This window comes from Carettochelys insculpta, chromosome 2 (genome assembly GCF_033958435.1).
Source record: "Carettochelys insculpta isolate YL-2023 chromosome 2, ASM3395843v1, whole genome shotgun sequence".
Lineage (NCBI taxonomy): Eukaryota > Metazoa > Chordata > Testudines > Carettochelyidae > Carettochelys > Carettochelys insculpta.
In genome coordinates this window covers 120,726,512-120,744,078 of record NC_134138.1, presented here as the reverse complement: position 1 = coordinate 120,744,078, position 17,567 = coordinate 120,726,512, and the positions used below count along the sequence as shown (strand labels likewise).

At 42.1% G+C, this 17,567-nt stretch overlaps 1 protein-coding gene across 1 annotated transcript in view; it reads right to left on the bottom strand.

Moving 5' to 3' along the window:
• JARID2 (jumonji and AT-rich interaction domain containing 2) overlaps positions 1–17,567 on the bottom strand; it is a 305,764-nt gene that overhangs the window by 102,541 nt on the left and 185,656 nt on the right. Inside the window, exon 3 of the mRNA XM_074987636.1 lies at positions 17,414–17,555. Coding sequence (XP_074843737.1) covers positions 17,414–17,555 — 142 coding nt within the window. The remainder of the gene's footprint in view (positions 1–17,413; positions 17,556–17,567) is intronic.

Sequence of the window (17,567 nt, the reverse complement as noted above, 5' to 3'; positions counted from 1 at the left end):
ATCCATACAATCTGTTCCATTGGTTTAAATAACAACAGAGTGGTAGCCATGTTTGTACTACAACAAAACAAAGCAGCAGAAACATAGCACTTTAAATACTAACAAAAGTGGTACATTGCTGCTGCTTTGTTTTGTTGGTTTAAATAAGTTATTTTAAAAACCACATTTCAATTTAAACTGATGCAACTGTGTGTGTAGACAAGCCTCGAGAAACCCTGGCCACCCAAGATACTGGATTATTAAGTCCTGCATTAACTGCAGAAACTTCTTGCATCTGAGTGTTCCTCTAAACCCTTTGTAACAGTTCTGTCTCTGATAACTGTTCTCTCACTGCAGACTCGAGCACAAGACTTACGTCAGATATTGGTTTCAATCCAAACTCCAGATATGAACACTCCTGTACTCTGAACAAGATGGTGGTAAGAGTTCAAACCTGGATGCAAGTATCTTTGGCCACTAGAAGGCCATATTAAAAACTTGTGCCAACTCTGTAAAAGGGTTCAATACCTAGACTTGCATTTTGTAGATGATGCCCATCTACACTTAGTAATGCTCTCCCATTTATGAGGCAGGCAGCTACATTCTGCAACACCTAGATCACCCTCTTAAATCTACAAGTCCAGACAAGAGGCAACGGAAAGAAACTAGGGCAGTAACAGTGATGCTCTTTATAGCTATTGTGCAATCACAGGGAGAACAGAGTGTACAGTTCTGCTCCCCAGTGCTTCAAAAGGACAGAGGCAAACTTAACAATACACAAAGAGTAGCTAATGGAATGGAAAAAAAAGAGATAAGCAGATGATTTGCACAGGATACCAGAATCCCTGAAGTACCCATTTCAGTATTAAGTGAAATAATGCTGCAGTCATGTCTTCCTGCGCGCGCGCGCTCGCGCTCTCTCTCTCTCTCACGCAACCCCACACTGACCCAGGGGCACACGGGGGGGATGCACAGGGGGTCACAGGCACCTTTTCTTTCCCCTCTGCCTCTCTTCTAGAGTGGCACTCATCAGAAGCGATGCTGAGCTTCCAGAAGAAGAGGTGGGCGGAGGCAGAGCAGAGATGGGGAGGGGCTGGGACAGGGCATGTGCCCTCCCTTGAAGCCCTGTCAACAGTCACTACTCTAATCACCTAGCCACCAGCCAGGTTGGCAAGTTTAAACTAATAACTCATAAGCAGTGCTCCTTGCAAGCTGGGAACTTGTGCAGCTCAACCCCCAGTGGATTAGCAGAGCACTCACAGCTAGTTTTTTTTTCCTTTTTCTTTTTTGCATGTGAGCATGTGCACACACGTGGATATTCAAACATGCCTCTGTGCACATAAAAAACTATTCCATAGATGGAAGGAAAAAATCCACACACTAGAGGGAACATTGCTCGTAACTCTCATACACCTAGAGTTTATACAGCAAGAGGACCAGACAGCTTTACAGCCATGGAACACATGGTTTCTTTTCCTAATGTAAGCATTTAGCTTTTTGTCTAAAGGAAGCCGTCCAAGTACGAACAAGTGACTGACTGATGCAGCGGCACTGTGCTAAGGGTATGTCTTCACCACCTCGAAGATCGATCAGGTCAGGGTCAAACTTCTGGGGTTCAATTTTGCACACCTAATGGGGACGCACAAAATTGAACTATCAGAGGTCGACAGTCAACCCCTGTACTCTACAATCTCACATGGACTAAGGGAGGTCGACGGAAGAGTTTCTCCCCTCAACCTACCTCAGTGAGGACAGCTAGGTAAGTTGGGTGCAGATAAATCAATTCCAGCTACACAATTGCCATAGCTGGAACTGCGTACCTACAATTGACTTTAAGGTCTGGTGTAGACCTGACCTAAGCCTGGAGACAGACAAGTCTCTTGCTGCTCATGGTTTCACCAGCCAGCAGAAGAGTGAATCTGAAAGAAAATGGTTAGTCTCCCAACGTCACAGTAGTTGGTGGCTGTAACAGACAGAGCTTTTTCCCTGTGGACCACCACATTTACAAAGACTAACCCACGGGGCCTCTCTAGCTAACTGATAAGCCTAAGGCTGCCCCTACAGCATTGTTTCCCACATTGTGTTCCACGGAATCCTGGGGTTCGGTGAAGTGAAAATAAGGGTTCTGTGAGAAAATTCCATTACAGTTGCTGACTCCTCTGTGGCTCCCTGCCCTGACACCGCAGAAGAATTAAATTTAATTGGTTTAACAGATGGCAGGAGGGATCTGGCCATTAAAGCACCTGAATTTAGTTCCATTATTTCAGCAGCAGCCGGGCAGGGAGTTGCAGAGAGCCCCTCACTCGTCCCACTACCCGAGCGGTTGCACCCCTCCTGTGGGCATGGCTTGGGTCACCCCGCCAGTGGAACACCTCCACGCCCACCTTCCTTCTGCTGGGTGCACGTGGCCACCTGGAGTAGGCTCACCAGCCAGTGCCATGGATGATTAGTCCCAGAGGCCAGTTTGAGGCTGAGGTGGGTCAATTCTGGGGATGGGGGAGTGGATTTGTGGGATGGGGGATGAAGTGTGGGGATAGGGAAGCAGATTTGGGGGCTGAGGTGGGTAAATCCAGGAGATGGGGGGGGCCACATCTGCAGGCTGAGGAGGGTAGAACCTGAGAATGGGGTTCTGCAAATTTCTTGAGTTTAAAGGGGTTCCATGGCCAAAAAGAACTGGGAGACGCTGCCCTAGAGAACAATGAAAACAGGGTCCAGGAACAGCATCCTGGCAGAAACTCAAGCTCTCGTCTTACTAGCCGCTGAAAATATTGGAGGAGGGAGCACAAGAGAATACAACTGGGCATCCCACCAAGTCATCATGGTCCCCATCCTGGTTTCTGGTTCTCTAGGAACTGGAATACACCCTTCTGCTACTGGGTGTTCAATTTTTCAGGATATTTGGTTAGGCAGTCAGGGCTCGTTCTCAATACTCAAATTTCCCCTCCATGGCTGAGAATAAGGGATTCTGCAGGTTATTTCACACGGTAAAGCAACACCAGTGCGCTCCACCCTGCCTGACATAAATCAATCAGGCAGAATAGGCTCTCTTTGGATCAGCACTAGAGCAGAACATCAGTCTCTTAGTGCAATCGATTGCACTAGATAACTGCTTTGTAGAATGGGCCACACTATAAACAAAAGTGGGATCCACCAATATTAAAAAGGATCCATATTTAATACCTTCCATTCACAAAAACAGGAAGGAAATTCTGTTTTTTAAACAAACAAAATACTAGCTTCCTCTCTCCTCACTCCGACCCGTCTGATTTTTCACATTCCTAGAAAGAGACATGTGAAAAGAAACTATGGGAACTAAATTTACAGACTCTAGAAAGAAGACTCAAGGAGAGATATTATGTCTATAATTACCTTCAAGGTAACAATACAAGTGGAGACAGAATTATTCGGTCACGAAACAGAGCTGAACAAAGACAAACTAAATAAAGAATATGTACGCTAGACATAAGGAAAAGTTTGAGAATACTCTGAATAGCCAATCACAGGAATAGACCCCAGTGTTTCTCAGTTCGTGGAATAAGATGTGCAGATGTTTTGCAAGGATGCTCTCAATAGGTTGCACTGCCTCCACTAGACCAAAATAAAAATATCCTGCACAACCCCATGTTTGTTAGCAAGAACTAGGGGACAGAAAGAAGCAGCAACTCATTCCTTCTTCACTCCTACTCAGGACCAGATGAACCAATCTGTACGCCGTGCACTAGCATAGCATTTCCTTCTCCAATGGGACCCCGGACACGTGGCGTTGCAGGACTGCTCAGACCTGGCCTCTGTCCCAACAGAGGCTGGGCTAAGCCAAATTTGAGAGATGGTTTGGAGTGGGAGAAAAAAACCCATCAATTTCCATGGAACACAGGACTTGGCCATGCTGCAATTTGGCCCTACTCCTGACGATCCTTCTCCGACCCCTCCTGCCCCCAACCAAACCACAATGGAGCTTTCACTCTCCTCATCTCCTCCTCTCCCATTCAGTGGGAAAGGGAAGATGAAGAAGAGAAGCAACCCCACCAGGCCAGGCACTACCCAGCACCAAACATAGCCCATTCTCAATTGCTATCAAGAGACTCCCTTGACATAATTATCCAGTCTTTCAACCCATCACCAGCATTTGCAACCCATCATCACACAACCCTAGGTGCCCTAAACGTCCCATTAGGTTGAGGGATTTTTCTTCCCTACTGTCTCAATTATCGCAACCCAGACAACTGGGACAAGCAATTATACCACAGTATATGTCATCTGGGATTCTATAAACGTCCTAATGATCTCCTCTTAGTGGTAGATCTGCTTCACTGAAGTTCTTGCAAATGTATAATTTTATCATCACAAAAGCACATAAAAGTTACACTGTGCTTCAGTATCTCTAGTTTTCCGCATTTCTGCACTAGCATTACGTTTCAAAGTAGCCTCAATTACTACATGGAAGTTTACTACCCCATAAATGAGGTGCTTGATTCACTGTTCTATCACAGCTGTCCTTTGTAAACATATGGGGGTGGTTCTAACTAGTTTCTCTACCACCTATTGCCACAAAGGGCAGCAGTCAAGAAAAGAAAGGCTGCAAAAGAACTTTGCCTATATCAGTTTTTTCTTTTGCCATAATCTCTACACGGAGAAAAATGTGCAGACGGGGGGGAAGGGGACAGACTTACCGAATCTCTACAGGATGCGGGGCTCCAAAGCCATGAAAAGGGCTGGAACATAAATCAGACTTCCATCAGTGCTTAAAGCAGAACTCTCCACTTATACAGTACAAGTGTCCCATGCTTAGAATCACCTGTCCCCCTAAAAAGAGCCCGTTGTCCCCTTGAGTCCTCTTAAAGAAACTGTCCCCATGTAAACTGAGCGTCTGTAAGAGATCCTGAAGAACACTTATCAGAATTTTAATAGAAAAAGAAATCTGAGGGCCTAAAATGAGGCATATCATGCGGAATGAAGACCAGGCATGCCTCCAGTTGGGGACTGGCTTATCATGGACACACCTATTAGCTAGCCGTTTGGTTTTATTTAATGCTACAAGCTGACAGCAGCATCACCAGTTTTCACATGCTTATTATTTCCTGCAATATGCAAAAGTCCCAACTTTTGCTGTGTGGCATTTCTGAAGCTTAACTATCCTTTTCTTCTTAATATTGTGTATGCTCATAGCTGTATATAATGATCAGTTTTGAAGAATGAAGCTCATCCCTGAAGATGTTCATTGTATAAAGGCCAGATAAAGTGACGGAACACATTTTACTCAATTTATCAAGTATCATTAAGTAATTCAGAATTTATTCCAAAATATCCAACTCTATGCTGTAGACTCTTCCCAAACAGAATGATGCTACATGCACATAGAATATGAAATACCATGCTGTACTACATAATGACATTTCCAGAGCAATGACCAGATTACATTTCTGTAATGCAATAACATGCGAGATGTTGGTACGCATTCAGCAACTTCTTTCACGGTGGCTATATAACAGGACCAACTAACTTGTGGGTTTATTATAGAAGAAAAAAAAATCGATGGTGATCAGACTACTACGTGCATTTGTAAAAGCTGGCAGTTCCCAGCACCTTAATACCTGCTAAAATCCTCATGAGCTTCACTGCATAATTCATTCTCTGGATAAGCACTTGTGCTGATCCCATGATATGAAATGCAAACAAACATCAGCCAATCAAGTTGGTGGAGGGCAGCTGAAAACTGCAATTACAGATTTTTTTTTTTAAACTGCATCAGCACAACGCAGCTGGTTTAAACACTCGGAAAGAATTCTCAAGAGCTGTTACAGCTGGTGAGATGTTGTTGAATACTGCCAGTTTGTGGGACTCTTACTCCATGTCTCAACAACCTTGCTAAATTATTCGAAATAGTCACACAAATCCCTTCTTTCTTCAAATCTGAAGAGTAACCACTGTGACATGGTATTTTTCCTTGCAGCATTTGAAGCCTTTTATTTTTACAATCATTAAAATAATTAGGGGGCTCAAGTTCACATGAATTTTTGTGTGTGGTTTTCCCCACTCCCACTGTGTAAAGACTTCTATGGTATATATGACTCAGAACCTTACAAATTAGTACTTTGTGTGTGGGTTTAGTAGCTATTTTTCAGACAGTAAGAGAGAGATAAGGAAATGTGTGGATTTTTTTAACTGGAGAAATAAACTATAGCCTTCCGAGAATAAAGAATTTCCATATGTCTGAAAAATGCAGAGCATCAAATTCAAACTAAATGTAGTTTTAGAATCCTTCACTGGCAATAGCATTAGACAGGTGACACAAGTGGATTTCTTCTTCTATTCTACCTGCCCCCAAGACCTTGCTAACCAAATTAAAAAGCTGATCTGAAGGCCAGAAAATGCCATAAGTGCTATTTTTTGTTGTGTGAATTATGGCAAATATTGGGAAACCGAACAGATTCTTCCGTTGACTTACCTTACTCTTCTCATAGGGAACAGAGTAGAGGGGTCAACTGCAGTGCTATCTGTGGTCTATTTGGCAGGTCTTCACTAGACCCACCAAATTGACTGTAGATGGATGGATCTGAGAGCACTGTTTTCTCTTGGAGTCCAAATGTAACCAGGGGATATAATACATGGGGTAACATACTCTGTAATTCCCAGCATACTAGGAATTGAAACCTGTCTGCAACAGGTGCTCACTCAGAGAGGGGGAGAAAAAAAGGGGATAAAAGGGTTTTCACCCTATCCCAATGAATACTGAGAAAAATCCAGGACCCTATACAGAGCAGATATTTTCTTGCCGTCTTTTTTTTTTTTTTTTTTAAATACTCTGGGGAAACTTTCATTTGATAATAAATTCCTTTGAGGTGGCTACTTTCCTCAAACACTAAATGATCCCATAACCTACTGGGGAGAGGAATGGAGTTATACTCTGGTGATTATATTGATAGAAATCCTTTCCTTGAGCTCCCACACAGACAGCTCTCTCAATTAAACATTCTACTTCCTGAAAAGAGATCTTTGTGAAAGACATGCTTCCTCCAGCTACCATTTCAATAATTGTGTTGTTCCATGACTCCATCTAATAAATCTAGAGGACATCTTACTGAGTAAAGGAACAGAGACCTTAAGTGTCTTGCATGAAAATGCTTGCTGAGGGCAGAGAAATACCAAGCAGGCACTGAGTTCCGAAAATTTGCCAGATCCTCAAGTATAACCTTCCTGCCCTACTGTATGGCCTCACCTAAAACCGGAAAATGCTTTTAAATGTCAGCGCCTAAATATATGGTTTAGTTTCGCTGGAGAATCTGGAAGATAGAGAAATCAGAACCATTACTGCCAGATGAGGCAGCACTGCTCTAACACAGGAGGCACTCACTTAGGACGTTATACATGTACAGTGAAAAGGGATCCATGGAAATCAACATGAACGTTTTGCTACTGGCTTCAGCAGACTCAGGATTTAACTAACATTGTCTTTAAATGGATGTGAATGCAGCTTTGCACATTAAGTAAATATTTGTATAAGCGTTTGAGGAAAAGATGTTTGTTTTGGCTAAATTGTGACTACTCATTCATTTTACAGTAGGAAAAAATGGAAATTGGGTAATAGTTTGAAATATCTGTATAACACCTCTGATAAAAATAACTTTCTAATTGACCGAAAGGCAAAAAATAGCCTTAGTTGACATATTCACGCAGACACGAATGGAGGGGCAGCCATAAGCTCTTGATTCTTCAAAAATTAAAAATGTATTGCTCTGTGAGTCAAGTACACAGTGGAGATTACTTGCATGTTGATTGCTGAGGGAGCCGTGCTAGTCTTTATACTATCAAAACAAAAAAGCAGTCAAGTAGCACTTTAAAGACTAACAAAACATGGAGATTCCAGTGTGTCAGTTATGCTGGGCAAAATCCTGTTCCCTCAGTGAAGGCAATGTCAAGACTCTCATGGGATATCTATACTAGAAAAAATTAGTTCTTACATTACAGTAAGAATGCGGCTGCTCCTGTATGAAGCTCCTAGTGAAATAGAGTGCTAGCATCCACCAACTTCATAGTTCCAATATCATCTGCATTTACTGTAGTGATGACAGTGGTAGACCGTTGTACTTAGAGACAGCTAGTGTGTATACCCCAAGTGAGCTTCTGAGGCCTTCCCTCAAAACATCTGTAGATCAAATGTTGACTTAATGAAGCACAGCACCATTGCTCAATTTAAACTACCCTATTTAGGCCAGGAAAGCAAACAACCAAGACAGTGATCACATGCCATAAAGTTTGAGCATAAAAAGAGGTGTACCTAGAGCTATCTAAATCGTGAGGCATTGTGCAAGAAAATTCTCAGACGTCAAAGGATAAACAGATTTGCCTCTTTTTTCATCTCTTCATGTGAAAAGTTTAATTTGCACAAGGGCATATTTAAACGAAATTCCAGAAGTTGACATTTTAACACAAATCTCAATTCTAAGGGCTATCTTGGTAGTTCTAACACACTGGCATTTATTTTCTTTTGGTAAACACACCAGCTAATTCACATTACAAAAAATACAAAGCTCAAGAAAGTAACTCAGCCATTAACATAAATCCAAACCAGCTAATAGTTAAAAAAAATATCCTTCCACCTACAGACCTCCAACCTTCACAACTAAAACCAAAAATTTTGTGTGCTACAAAAATTTGTATCTATATCGTTTCAGAAATATAAGTGCAGAAAACTGGGTCCATGTAAACATTTTTTAATTGTAGGGACACTGGAAAATGAGATTTACACAAAAATGACAACACTGATGAAAAGGTAGAGAACTGCTACAGGAGCTCCTGTAGCCGGGGGAAGAAGAGTAAGAGAGAACCATGGCTAGCAGTCACCATGGTAACAGTTAAGGATACAAGGCAGAACTTGCAGGAGAGATGGAAGTAAGGATGCTATCCACAGATGCTGATGTGTGACACAAAATACCAGTGGAGGGAGGTGAACTGAAGGCCACACAGGCAATGATTCCCCCAAAGTCTCAGCTTATTTAAATCAAAGTAAAGAATAAATGGAGAAAAGATTGTGACAGTAAAACACACAGTAAAAAAACAATACAAAGCACAACCACGGATGGCCTAAATGATTTATCAAAGTAGAGAAAGGTGTTCGTAGTAAAACAACAAAATCTTCACTAAAAGCTTCTCTTAGGAAATAGTGTTTGTAGACAAAGTATTAACCAGACTCTCTCTCAATAGAGCTGTATGCTGAAGAATTATACTGGCTAAGATTGGGCCATTTATTTTCAATTTTGAAATTATTCTTATATTACTATCAGAAACTTGTAATTTAAAACCTGATCAGATTCCAAGAGGGACATTTACATTATCATTCTGGCTCTGAATCAGATTTAAAAAAAAAATAGAAATTACAGCTAAATAAAAGCACACAACACTAAGTGCTAGGACTGGTAGCTGTAAACAAACTTTACAGGACCACAGGAAACTTGGCCACACCCATGATAAGTAGTTGTCAAGCTAACTAAAATCGTATTGGATTATAGATACAGCCAGATGAGAGAGAGTGTGCTGGACTAGAGAGGTTCAACCTTTGGTCCATATACTAAATACGGTACTTCTTGGTGCTAATGAAGAGGAAATGCTATATTAATACACATTTAAACTTACATTTACCTAGATTTTTTGTTAGTTTTTACAGAAAATAGTGAATGGTGCATTTCTTATTTACTAGATGATGATTTTCTATTTGTGATATGAGTTGCGCTTTACCCAGACTAACTGAAATTCAATGAAAATACACAAAACCACCATTTTATTTATTTATTTTTTTAAAGGTAAAACCAACTTGTATTGGGGGGGGGAAGAGTTTTGCATTGTAACAAACTGATTTATTAAACAAACGAGATATTATCCATTATTCATGTATTGATCGGATTTTTTCTTGTTACCATTTCTGCCAGGATCTTAGAACTAACAGACCACACTGTATCAGGCCTAATTTTTATTCAGTGATTAGAAGAGAAAAACAAATTTCCTGCTTTTTCAACTCACAATTGGTGTACAGTAAAGTGCCGATACGCGCAATTTCAACTGAACTTAACTTGCATTAACAGGAGTTAAGCACAAGTTAAAATCCTGGGGTTTCCAGGGACTGGTGGGAATGCAGCTCCTCCAGCAGTCCCCTGCTCCAGACCCCAGTATCCCCCCAGCCAGAGGAAGCCGGGGAGAAACCAGTCTGAGGCAGCTGTCTGCCCGCCCAGCTCCCCCAGCTGGGGGAAGCAGGGCAGACAACCTCACCGCTGCAGCTTCTCCCCAACTTCCCCCAGCTGCAAGAGCTGGGGACAGACAGCCGCGGTGGAGTGGCATCTCCCTGGCTTCCCGCCAGCTGGGAGAAATCAGGCGGGCAGCCGCAGCGGTGAGGCTTCTCCCTGGCTTCCCCCAGCTGGAAGAAGCCACTTTGCTACAGCTGTATGCCCGCCCAGCTGCTCCAGCTGGGAGAAGCCAAGGAGCCAGAAACTGACCAGCGCTGGGCTTGAAGGAGCCAGGAATCTGACCAGTGCACCAAAACAGCTCTTCTGGAATAGTTTATTTCAAAATAAGTCTGCTGTGTAGACATAACCTAAGGCAGTAACTTCAAAGGGTAGTTGGGGTAATGCTGCTGAACAATATTAATTGAGTTTAAACCTGGACAGTTATACTGGTAAATTCCATCTCCATCCCCCATTTTTTTTTTGTATGCGCTGCTTGGGAAAGAATGTAAGATAAGTGCAGAGGTGAAAGGAAGCGGGTGTGTTTTGGTATGCAGCTCTGAGAAGGGCTGGCTGAGCTGTGGCAAAAGGCAGCAGGGAGCTATTTAAAGAACTGGCAGGGACTCAGGCTAAAACAAGGTAGTACCTGTAAACAAAACAACAACAAAAAAAGTTACTTTAACCACTAGATAAGCTGGGGGGAGGAAAGTGGAAGGAGAACGAGACTTCTTTACATAAGAATCAGTGTCCACATGGGTGGGAGGGAGGATGAAGAGCACCAATACTCCAGTATAACTTGGGAAAGTTTACTTTAAAATGCTCAGTTGGAGTCACTACTGTTTTAGATGATAGCCTTGATGACCTCCCTCTTTCATTTTTACTCCAGCGTACGAGCATCTCACCAGCTCTTTAAAAGTTGGAAGCACTTTGGTGGACAGGATTAGAATTCAAACAACCCTGAAAAACTGAAGAACTGATCTGAAACAAGCAAGATAAAATTAAATAAAGACAAGTCCAAAGTACTACATTTAGGGAGGAGGGGGGAAATCAAATGCACATCTACAAAATGGGAGAACTGCTGTAAGAGACTGGGGTGGGTGTACACTGTGTCACAAATGGTCAATCACATGACTGTGATCCTAAGAAACAGTCCATGCCAAATAGCAAATGGTTCATTATTCACTTACACTAAGGCTGCCTCTACACTTCATGATTTTTTTTTTGGACAATATTTTTTTTCAAAATCCTAAGGTCAAAATAAGTAAAGTCAAAAAATCATGTTCACTCGGCCACAGCACTGCGAAACAGAGCAGAGCAGAGCATTCTCATTTACAGTCAGAGTTCACAGCCACAGCTGTGCAAAAGGAGTGTTCACATAAGCCAATAATAGCTGTGCTTGATAAACACACTTTATTTTCGCCCTGGATAGTGGGGGCGGGGTCAACAAAAGTCCTTCGCAGAGCTGGAATTATTACTGCAAGGGAAAAGCCCTCGAAGCTCCACTTTTCATGCATGGCAGTGCGAACGCTTTACTTTTCACAGAATTTTCGAAATTTCTGGGGGAACCCGCCCGCCACAAGCAGAGAGAAACCCTGACTCCTATAAGGCCTGACAAACTCACTACACTTAACAACCTGCTTTTAAATAATTTACCCCCAATGGGTTCTATGAGGTTTTTAGCAGAAGCTTATGCCATGTACCTCATGATAAAGCTCTTCATCTCTATGTGTGATATTTAAGAAGTTGTATGTGTATTGAAAATACTTTTAGAATCTATATCCCAGGCAGCGTAGACAAGCTGGTTTTGCCATAAAAAGGATGTCTCCCATGTCAATTGAGTATGGTAAAACCAGTACAAATCAAGCCCCATTTATACGTAATGTCCACAGGAAAAACAGGCAGACAGGAGGATGTAAAGTCAAAAGGGAGAACACACCAGAGTATGAATCCCCGGGAGTCATCCTGACTCTGAGGACAACAACAGTGAACTCTGGAGTAGAAGAGGAGATGCCTTATTATCCTGTACCTGAGGGAGTAACCCGGCTGTGCGGAAACAGAATCTCAAACAAGCTCAGCTGAAACTTCACAAAAGGGTTTAGGGCAAGATAAGATAACTTTAGACAAGGATTGTAGCCTGTTACGTTTTTGTTTGTAACCATTTCTGAATCCCTTAGCCTCCCCTCACTCCATCTTAAATCTCTAGCTTTGTTAATGAGCTTACATTATTCGGAATACTTCTCAGTGCTGTAGTATTAAGCCAACTGGGAAATCTGAGTTGTAACCTTCATGCAGCCTGCCCGATAAATTCCGCAAGAGCTCAGTGACAGGCTGAGTATTACAGGGAATCACTCCTCAATAAGGATGGGAAAACACCTAATATTAACCTGCAACACAAAGTAGGACCAGCAGAGTGCTGAGGAGAATGCTGGTCCTGACGAGCAATGGACACTCAGGTATCGCAAGGCTCCCTCCCAACAAGATAACTCCCATTGTTGGGCACTCAGAAAGGTGTGGTTGTGAAAAGGCTGGCATCAGTCTGGGATGTGTTAATAGAGTCTCATGTTCATGACCTGGGAAATAACTGTTCCGCTTTACTCAACACAGGTGGGGCCTCAGCCCAAGTACTGTTCCCCTGAGCCCTATGCTCAAGCAAAATACAGACAAAATGATATAAGGTTTTTAAAAATGACCTATGAGTCAAGTTTAAAAAACTGAGCTGGATTAGTCTCGAAAAAAGAATACTGAAGAGGGACCTGATAACAGTCTTCAAATATGTAAGGATCATTATAAAAAGGACAGTGATCAATTTCTCTCCACGTTCACTGATGGTTGGACAAACAGTTATCTGCAGCAAGGGAAGTAGAGACTAATTTCCTTAAAATTTTAAATTAAGTGCTAGCAGAGGCTTCCAAAGGAAGTTACAGAATGCTCACTATTAAAGATTTTTAAAACCACATGAAAACAACGCCTGTCAGAGATGAACTAGGCCCTGCATCAGCCAGCGGACAGACTAGCTGACATCCAAGAGCCACTTCCAGATCTTCATTTGAATGACCCTATGATCATCATTCAAATCCAGACAGTGCATCTCCACAACTGTCTTCTTGGCAGCCTAACTGAAAAGTGCCCACAAAACTCATCTATCTCATTTCATGCCATGCTTTCATAGCTGCAGCTTCAGCATATTTATGAAGACGTCCTATGGAAATCCCCCAAAAGTCTGAGGTTAGGCAGGTGACAGTGTTCCATTTTCTAAACAGTTACTCTCCTACTTATGCCTTATGTATAAACATTGGCTGGAATACAAAGCATTGCCAAATATAGCCTGAACTAACAGCAAGCTCAGTGCAGTTCAGGTAACAAAGACTACTTTAACTTCAGTAAGAAGGACAAAATAAACAATACAGAGTTGTAAAAATATTCAGATGGAGGTTGGGGTAGGAAAAGAAGAGTCCAATAAAAACCAAAGTTGAATCAAAATTAAGTTAGAAAGACTTCCCAGATTGCTCGACTATGTCACCAGAAAAATCTGACAGAAGGTGTCCATACTTATTTTAATAGCCATCTAGCATATTCTTCTTAAATGAGACAAGAAAACAGAGGATACAAGCAACCTCTCACTGTATAGATGAATAAAGTTTCCTGAAACCAACCCTGCCTGCAACACACACAGAGGGTAAGTAATGATTTATGTGCACACATAGTTCAAAACACTAACCCTACATTATTAAATAGCACAGGTCCCAAAGGTGGACATTTAGTCCATTGTGTATAAAGCTAGTCATAATGTGGGGCATTTCTCAAAGACCAAGAACAATGCACATTTTAGTTATAAGAGGAAGAAAACTGTGAACAGGCTGGCTTTGGCATGTTCATCGTTTAAATGCATATTTTCAGTTGGCCACAGAAAAGATACACTGAGAAGTTTGGCCACTGGGGGGTATCATTTCATAAAATGTCATCAGCTCAAAAACAGAGGAACAAAATGGTACCAGATTTATACTGAACGGAGAAAAGGGGAGTAGACAAATAGAAAAGAGAGCACAAGCAATGTGATAGTTGTAGGAAGGGAGAAGCAGCACAAAGAGCAGGGAGGTAAAATCAAAAGTTAGGTAGATATGAACAGAGAGAGGGAGTCCAGGGGGACGGAAAGTGGACATGAAGTGAATGAAAGACATAAAAACAGGAAGGTTAAACTAAAAGGTGAATTCCATGAGCAGAAAAAGATTGCGTGAGCTTTTCTTCTTCTTTCAGTGTGGGGATTGTGCTTCTCTCTATATGAAGTAATACTGAAGTGTTTCTCCTACTTCCACACAAGTGAAAAATTAGGGATTTTTCAGCTTGACTTTAAACACAAACACTCCTCTTCCCCCTCCTCCCCTCAAGTTACCTATTTTTATTCCATGGAGGCCTGGAAGGTGGGAGTGGTGCTTTCACCTTCCTTGACAAACAGTGGTGTTGCTTAACCATTAAAGCCCTCCACTCCACCAAATTATATAATAGATATTTAGGAGGGAAAAAAAAAGTGTTTCATATTAAAGGTTGAACCTCTCGAGCCCAGCATACTCTCATCTGGCAACATCCTAATCCAGCATGATTTTAGTTAGCTGGACAACTATTTATGATGGGTGTAGACAAGTTTTCTGTGGTCCCATAAAATTTGTTTACAACCAACAGTTCTGGCTCTCAGTGTTCTGTGCTGTTATTTAGCTGTAATTTACCCCTAAATGTCTTCAAAGAACCCAGTAAGCAGTGGAAGTGTTAGTAATGTGCTAGACAATATTGACCTCCCATGGGCCAGCAAATTCTCTTGTTCAGCACCAGTCAGGTCGCGAGGTGCTGGACTAGAGAGGTTCTGTCTGTAATTCTAAATCCCCCATTTCCCTTCAAGTGTCCAATTTCACTTCCTTAGTATTTTTGGTGTCACAATCCAACTGGTTTGTGAAACACAGAGTGAGTTTCCCAGGGAAAATATGATAAACAATACTTTAATTTTTAAGCAGCCTTCTTTATACCTCAGGGGGAAAAAAAAGTGAAAGGGGCACACCTCTCTTTTGCAGGTCTTCATACTACAAAATGTGCATTACTAATACTGAACGGACAGGACACCAACAGCAAAAACACACAGCTGAAGAACTCCTGGCCTTGCAAAAATGAGCATCGTGGTGTGGGTGGCTGGGGGAGGCAAGCACCAGCTGTGCCCCTTCCATGCCCACCAGAGCTCAGGCCCACCTGTGGCTGCTGTGGTGCAAGGTACCTTTGCAACATTTCTATCGACACAAAATACTAAATGTACATTCTGGCCTGCAGCATATACAGTAACACATATGCATATCCAAAGGCAAACTTTTCTCATTTAACTTTTGAGGGACCACTTGTTTTACCCCTTTTTTTAGGCTACCAAAGAAATTCCCAAATAGTTTTTAAGCTTAAGCAGATAAAATAGGAATGTGAAAAAGTATGATTTGCGTTTCAAGCAGATATTTTTAAAATACAGTTTGGTTTGGGATGAAGTGTGTCTTTGCCCATGAAAGCTTATGCTTCCAAAAAATCTGTTTGTCTCTAAGGTGCTACAGGACCCCTCGTTGTTTTTTTTGGTTTGGAGGGTTATTGGGGTGGGGTGGGGGGTATGAGAAGGCTCAAATTTAAATAGTCCTCAGTACACGCTGGATTTCCCCCATGCAGAAACAGACCAAAAAAATGCATCTATAATAGTCAGCAAAAGCAGCTTCCCCTGAAACTAGTAGCTGCAGGAATTCAGGGTCACTGGCCCCACTGTAACTCAGAGATAGGGCAACCATATCTTGCTGTCCCAAATACAGAACAGAGAGATATGAGGAGGCGGGACAACTCCTCACGGCTCTATCAAGCCCCAGGGAGCCAGGAAGGAGGCGTCAGCTGCCCACGCCCTGCGAAAGCTGCAACCCTTGGCGATCCCACAGAGCCCTGGGGAAGCAGCAGCCGCCGGCCCCACCCTGGAGCCCCAAGAAGCCACCATCCCGCTCAATACAGAACAGACAGTCATCCTACCCAGAGAGCTCTCTGCAGCTGATGTCACAGTCCTACTGCTTTAATCAATGGCTGGGAGCCACTCCAGGGCACTCCTATATATGTGGAGGAGTGGATTTAGCTATTCAAGAGAAGAGTGACCTAAACTGTATTCCGGGGGTTCATCCCACCCCTCGTGGCCCTAACGGAGAGGGGGCACGGTCTCCGTTTTGTTGAGTCAGGTCCACAGCCACTGTTGCACCTTGTACTCAGTCAGCTTTGGTCCCTCAGCAGCACTGGGAGCCCAGTCGGTGTTGCCCTAACCCAATCCCCTTTACTTGCACAAAACTGTGAAAATTCAAATCAATATAAATATTAAAAAATGTTTTAAACCCATAATTTCACACAACTGAGAAAAAACAATAATAAACCAAATGAACTAAACAACAACAACAAAAACGACTTAAAAATAAAATTGGATATCACCCAAAGGACAAAAAAAAAAACAAATTTTGTCAATAGCCTAATTAGCAGATGTTTTTCAGACAGCTAATTTTAGTTCTCACTTCATAAAAGAGAAGTAAACAAAAAGACCTCTGCCTGCACTTCCAGCGTATTTTCGGGCTTAAATCCTGCTATTTTAACCTACACCCTTTGTATACTTGGCCAACATTGCAGAGTTCAACAGGGATTTCATCACGTCGTCTAAGGAACAACCACCAGATTGCCACAGCATAACCTTAGAGTATCTTCACATACAATACCCTGCATCTTTATAGTGATGCTCACTATACTGCTAGTATTCTCAGAGGCACAATGCATTTTAAACTATTTTAACATGTAACTTACTTTAACATTCAAAGTTAATCAAAGAGTAATTTTAATTTAATGACACTAATACACTGTTAGTTGAAATTCTGTTATCTGGATCTGCTAAACACTGACATTTTCACTGACAGACCCAAAAAAATACTGAGTAAACAATTCATTTAGCAATCAGCCACAGCAAAATGGCAACAACATTGCCATGTTTTCTGCCACTGAATTACAGAATGCCTTAGGCTACCACACTGCTACGACTGCTCCGGAGTCTCCAGGAATTAAAAATTAACCTTTAATTAAAGATTATGCCATGTGATGAAACCTTACTTTGTCAGACTGGACTTAACTATAACCCACATTAAAGTTGCAATGCCGCTCTTCAAAGACTATTTGAGTTCTAAACCACCACTCACCTTTTCCTGGATGGCCCTTCTTCAAAATCTGAAGAACTAACATCATTGCTAGTCGAAGACACTTGGGATGCATCATCCTTTTCATTCTCTGACTGTTCTGATCCTGGTCCCAATCCCTTCGATGAGCCATTAGTGAGAAGTCCTGCAAGTGTGA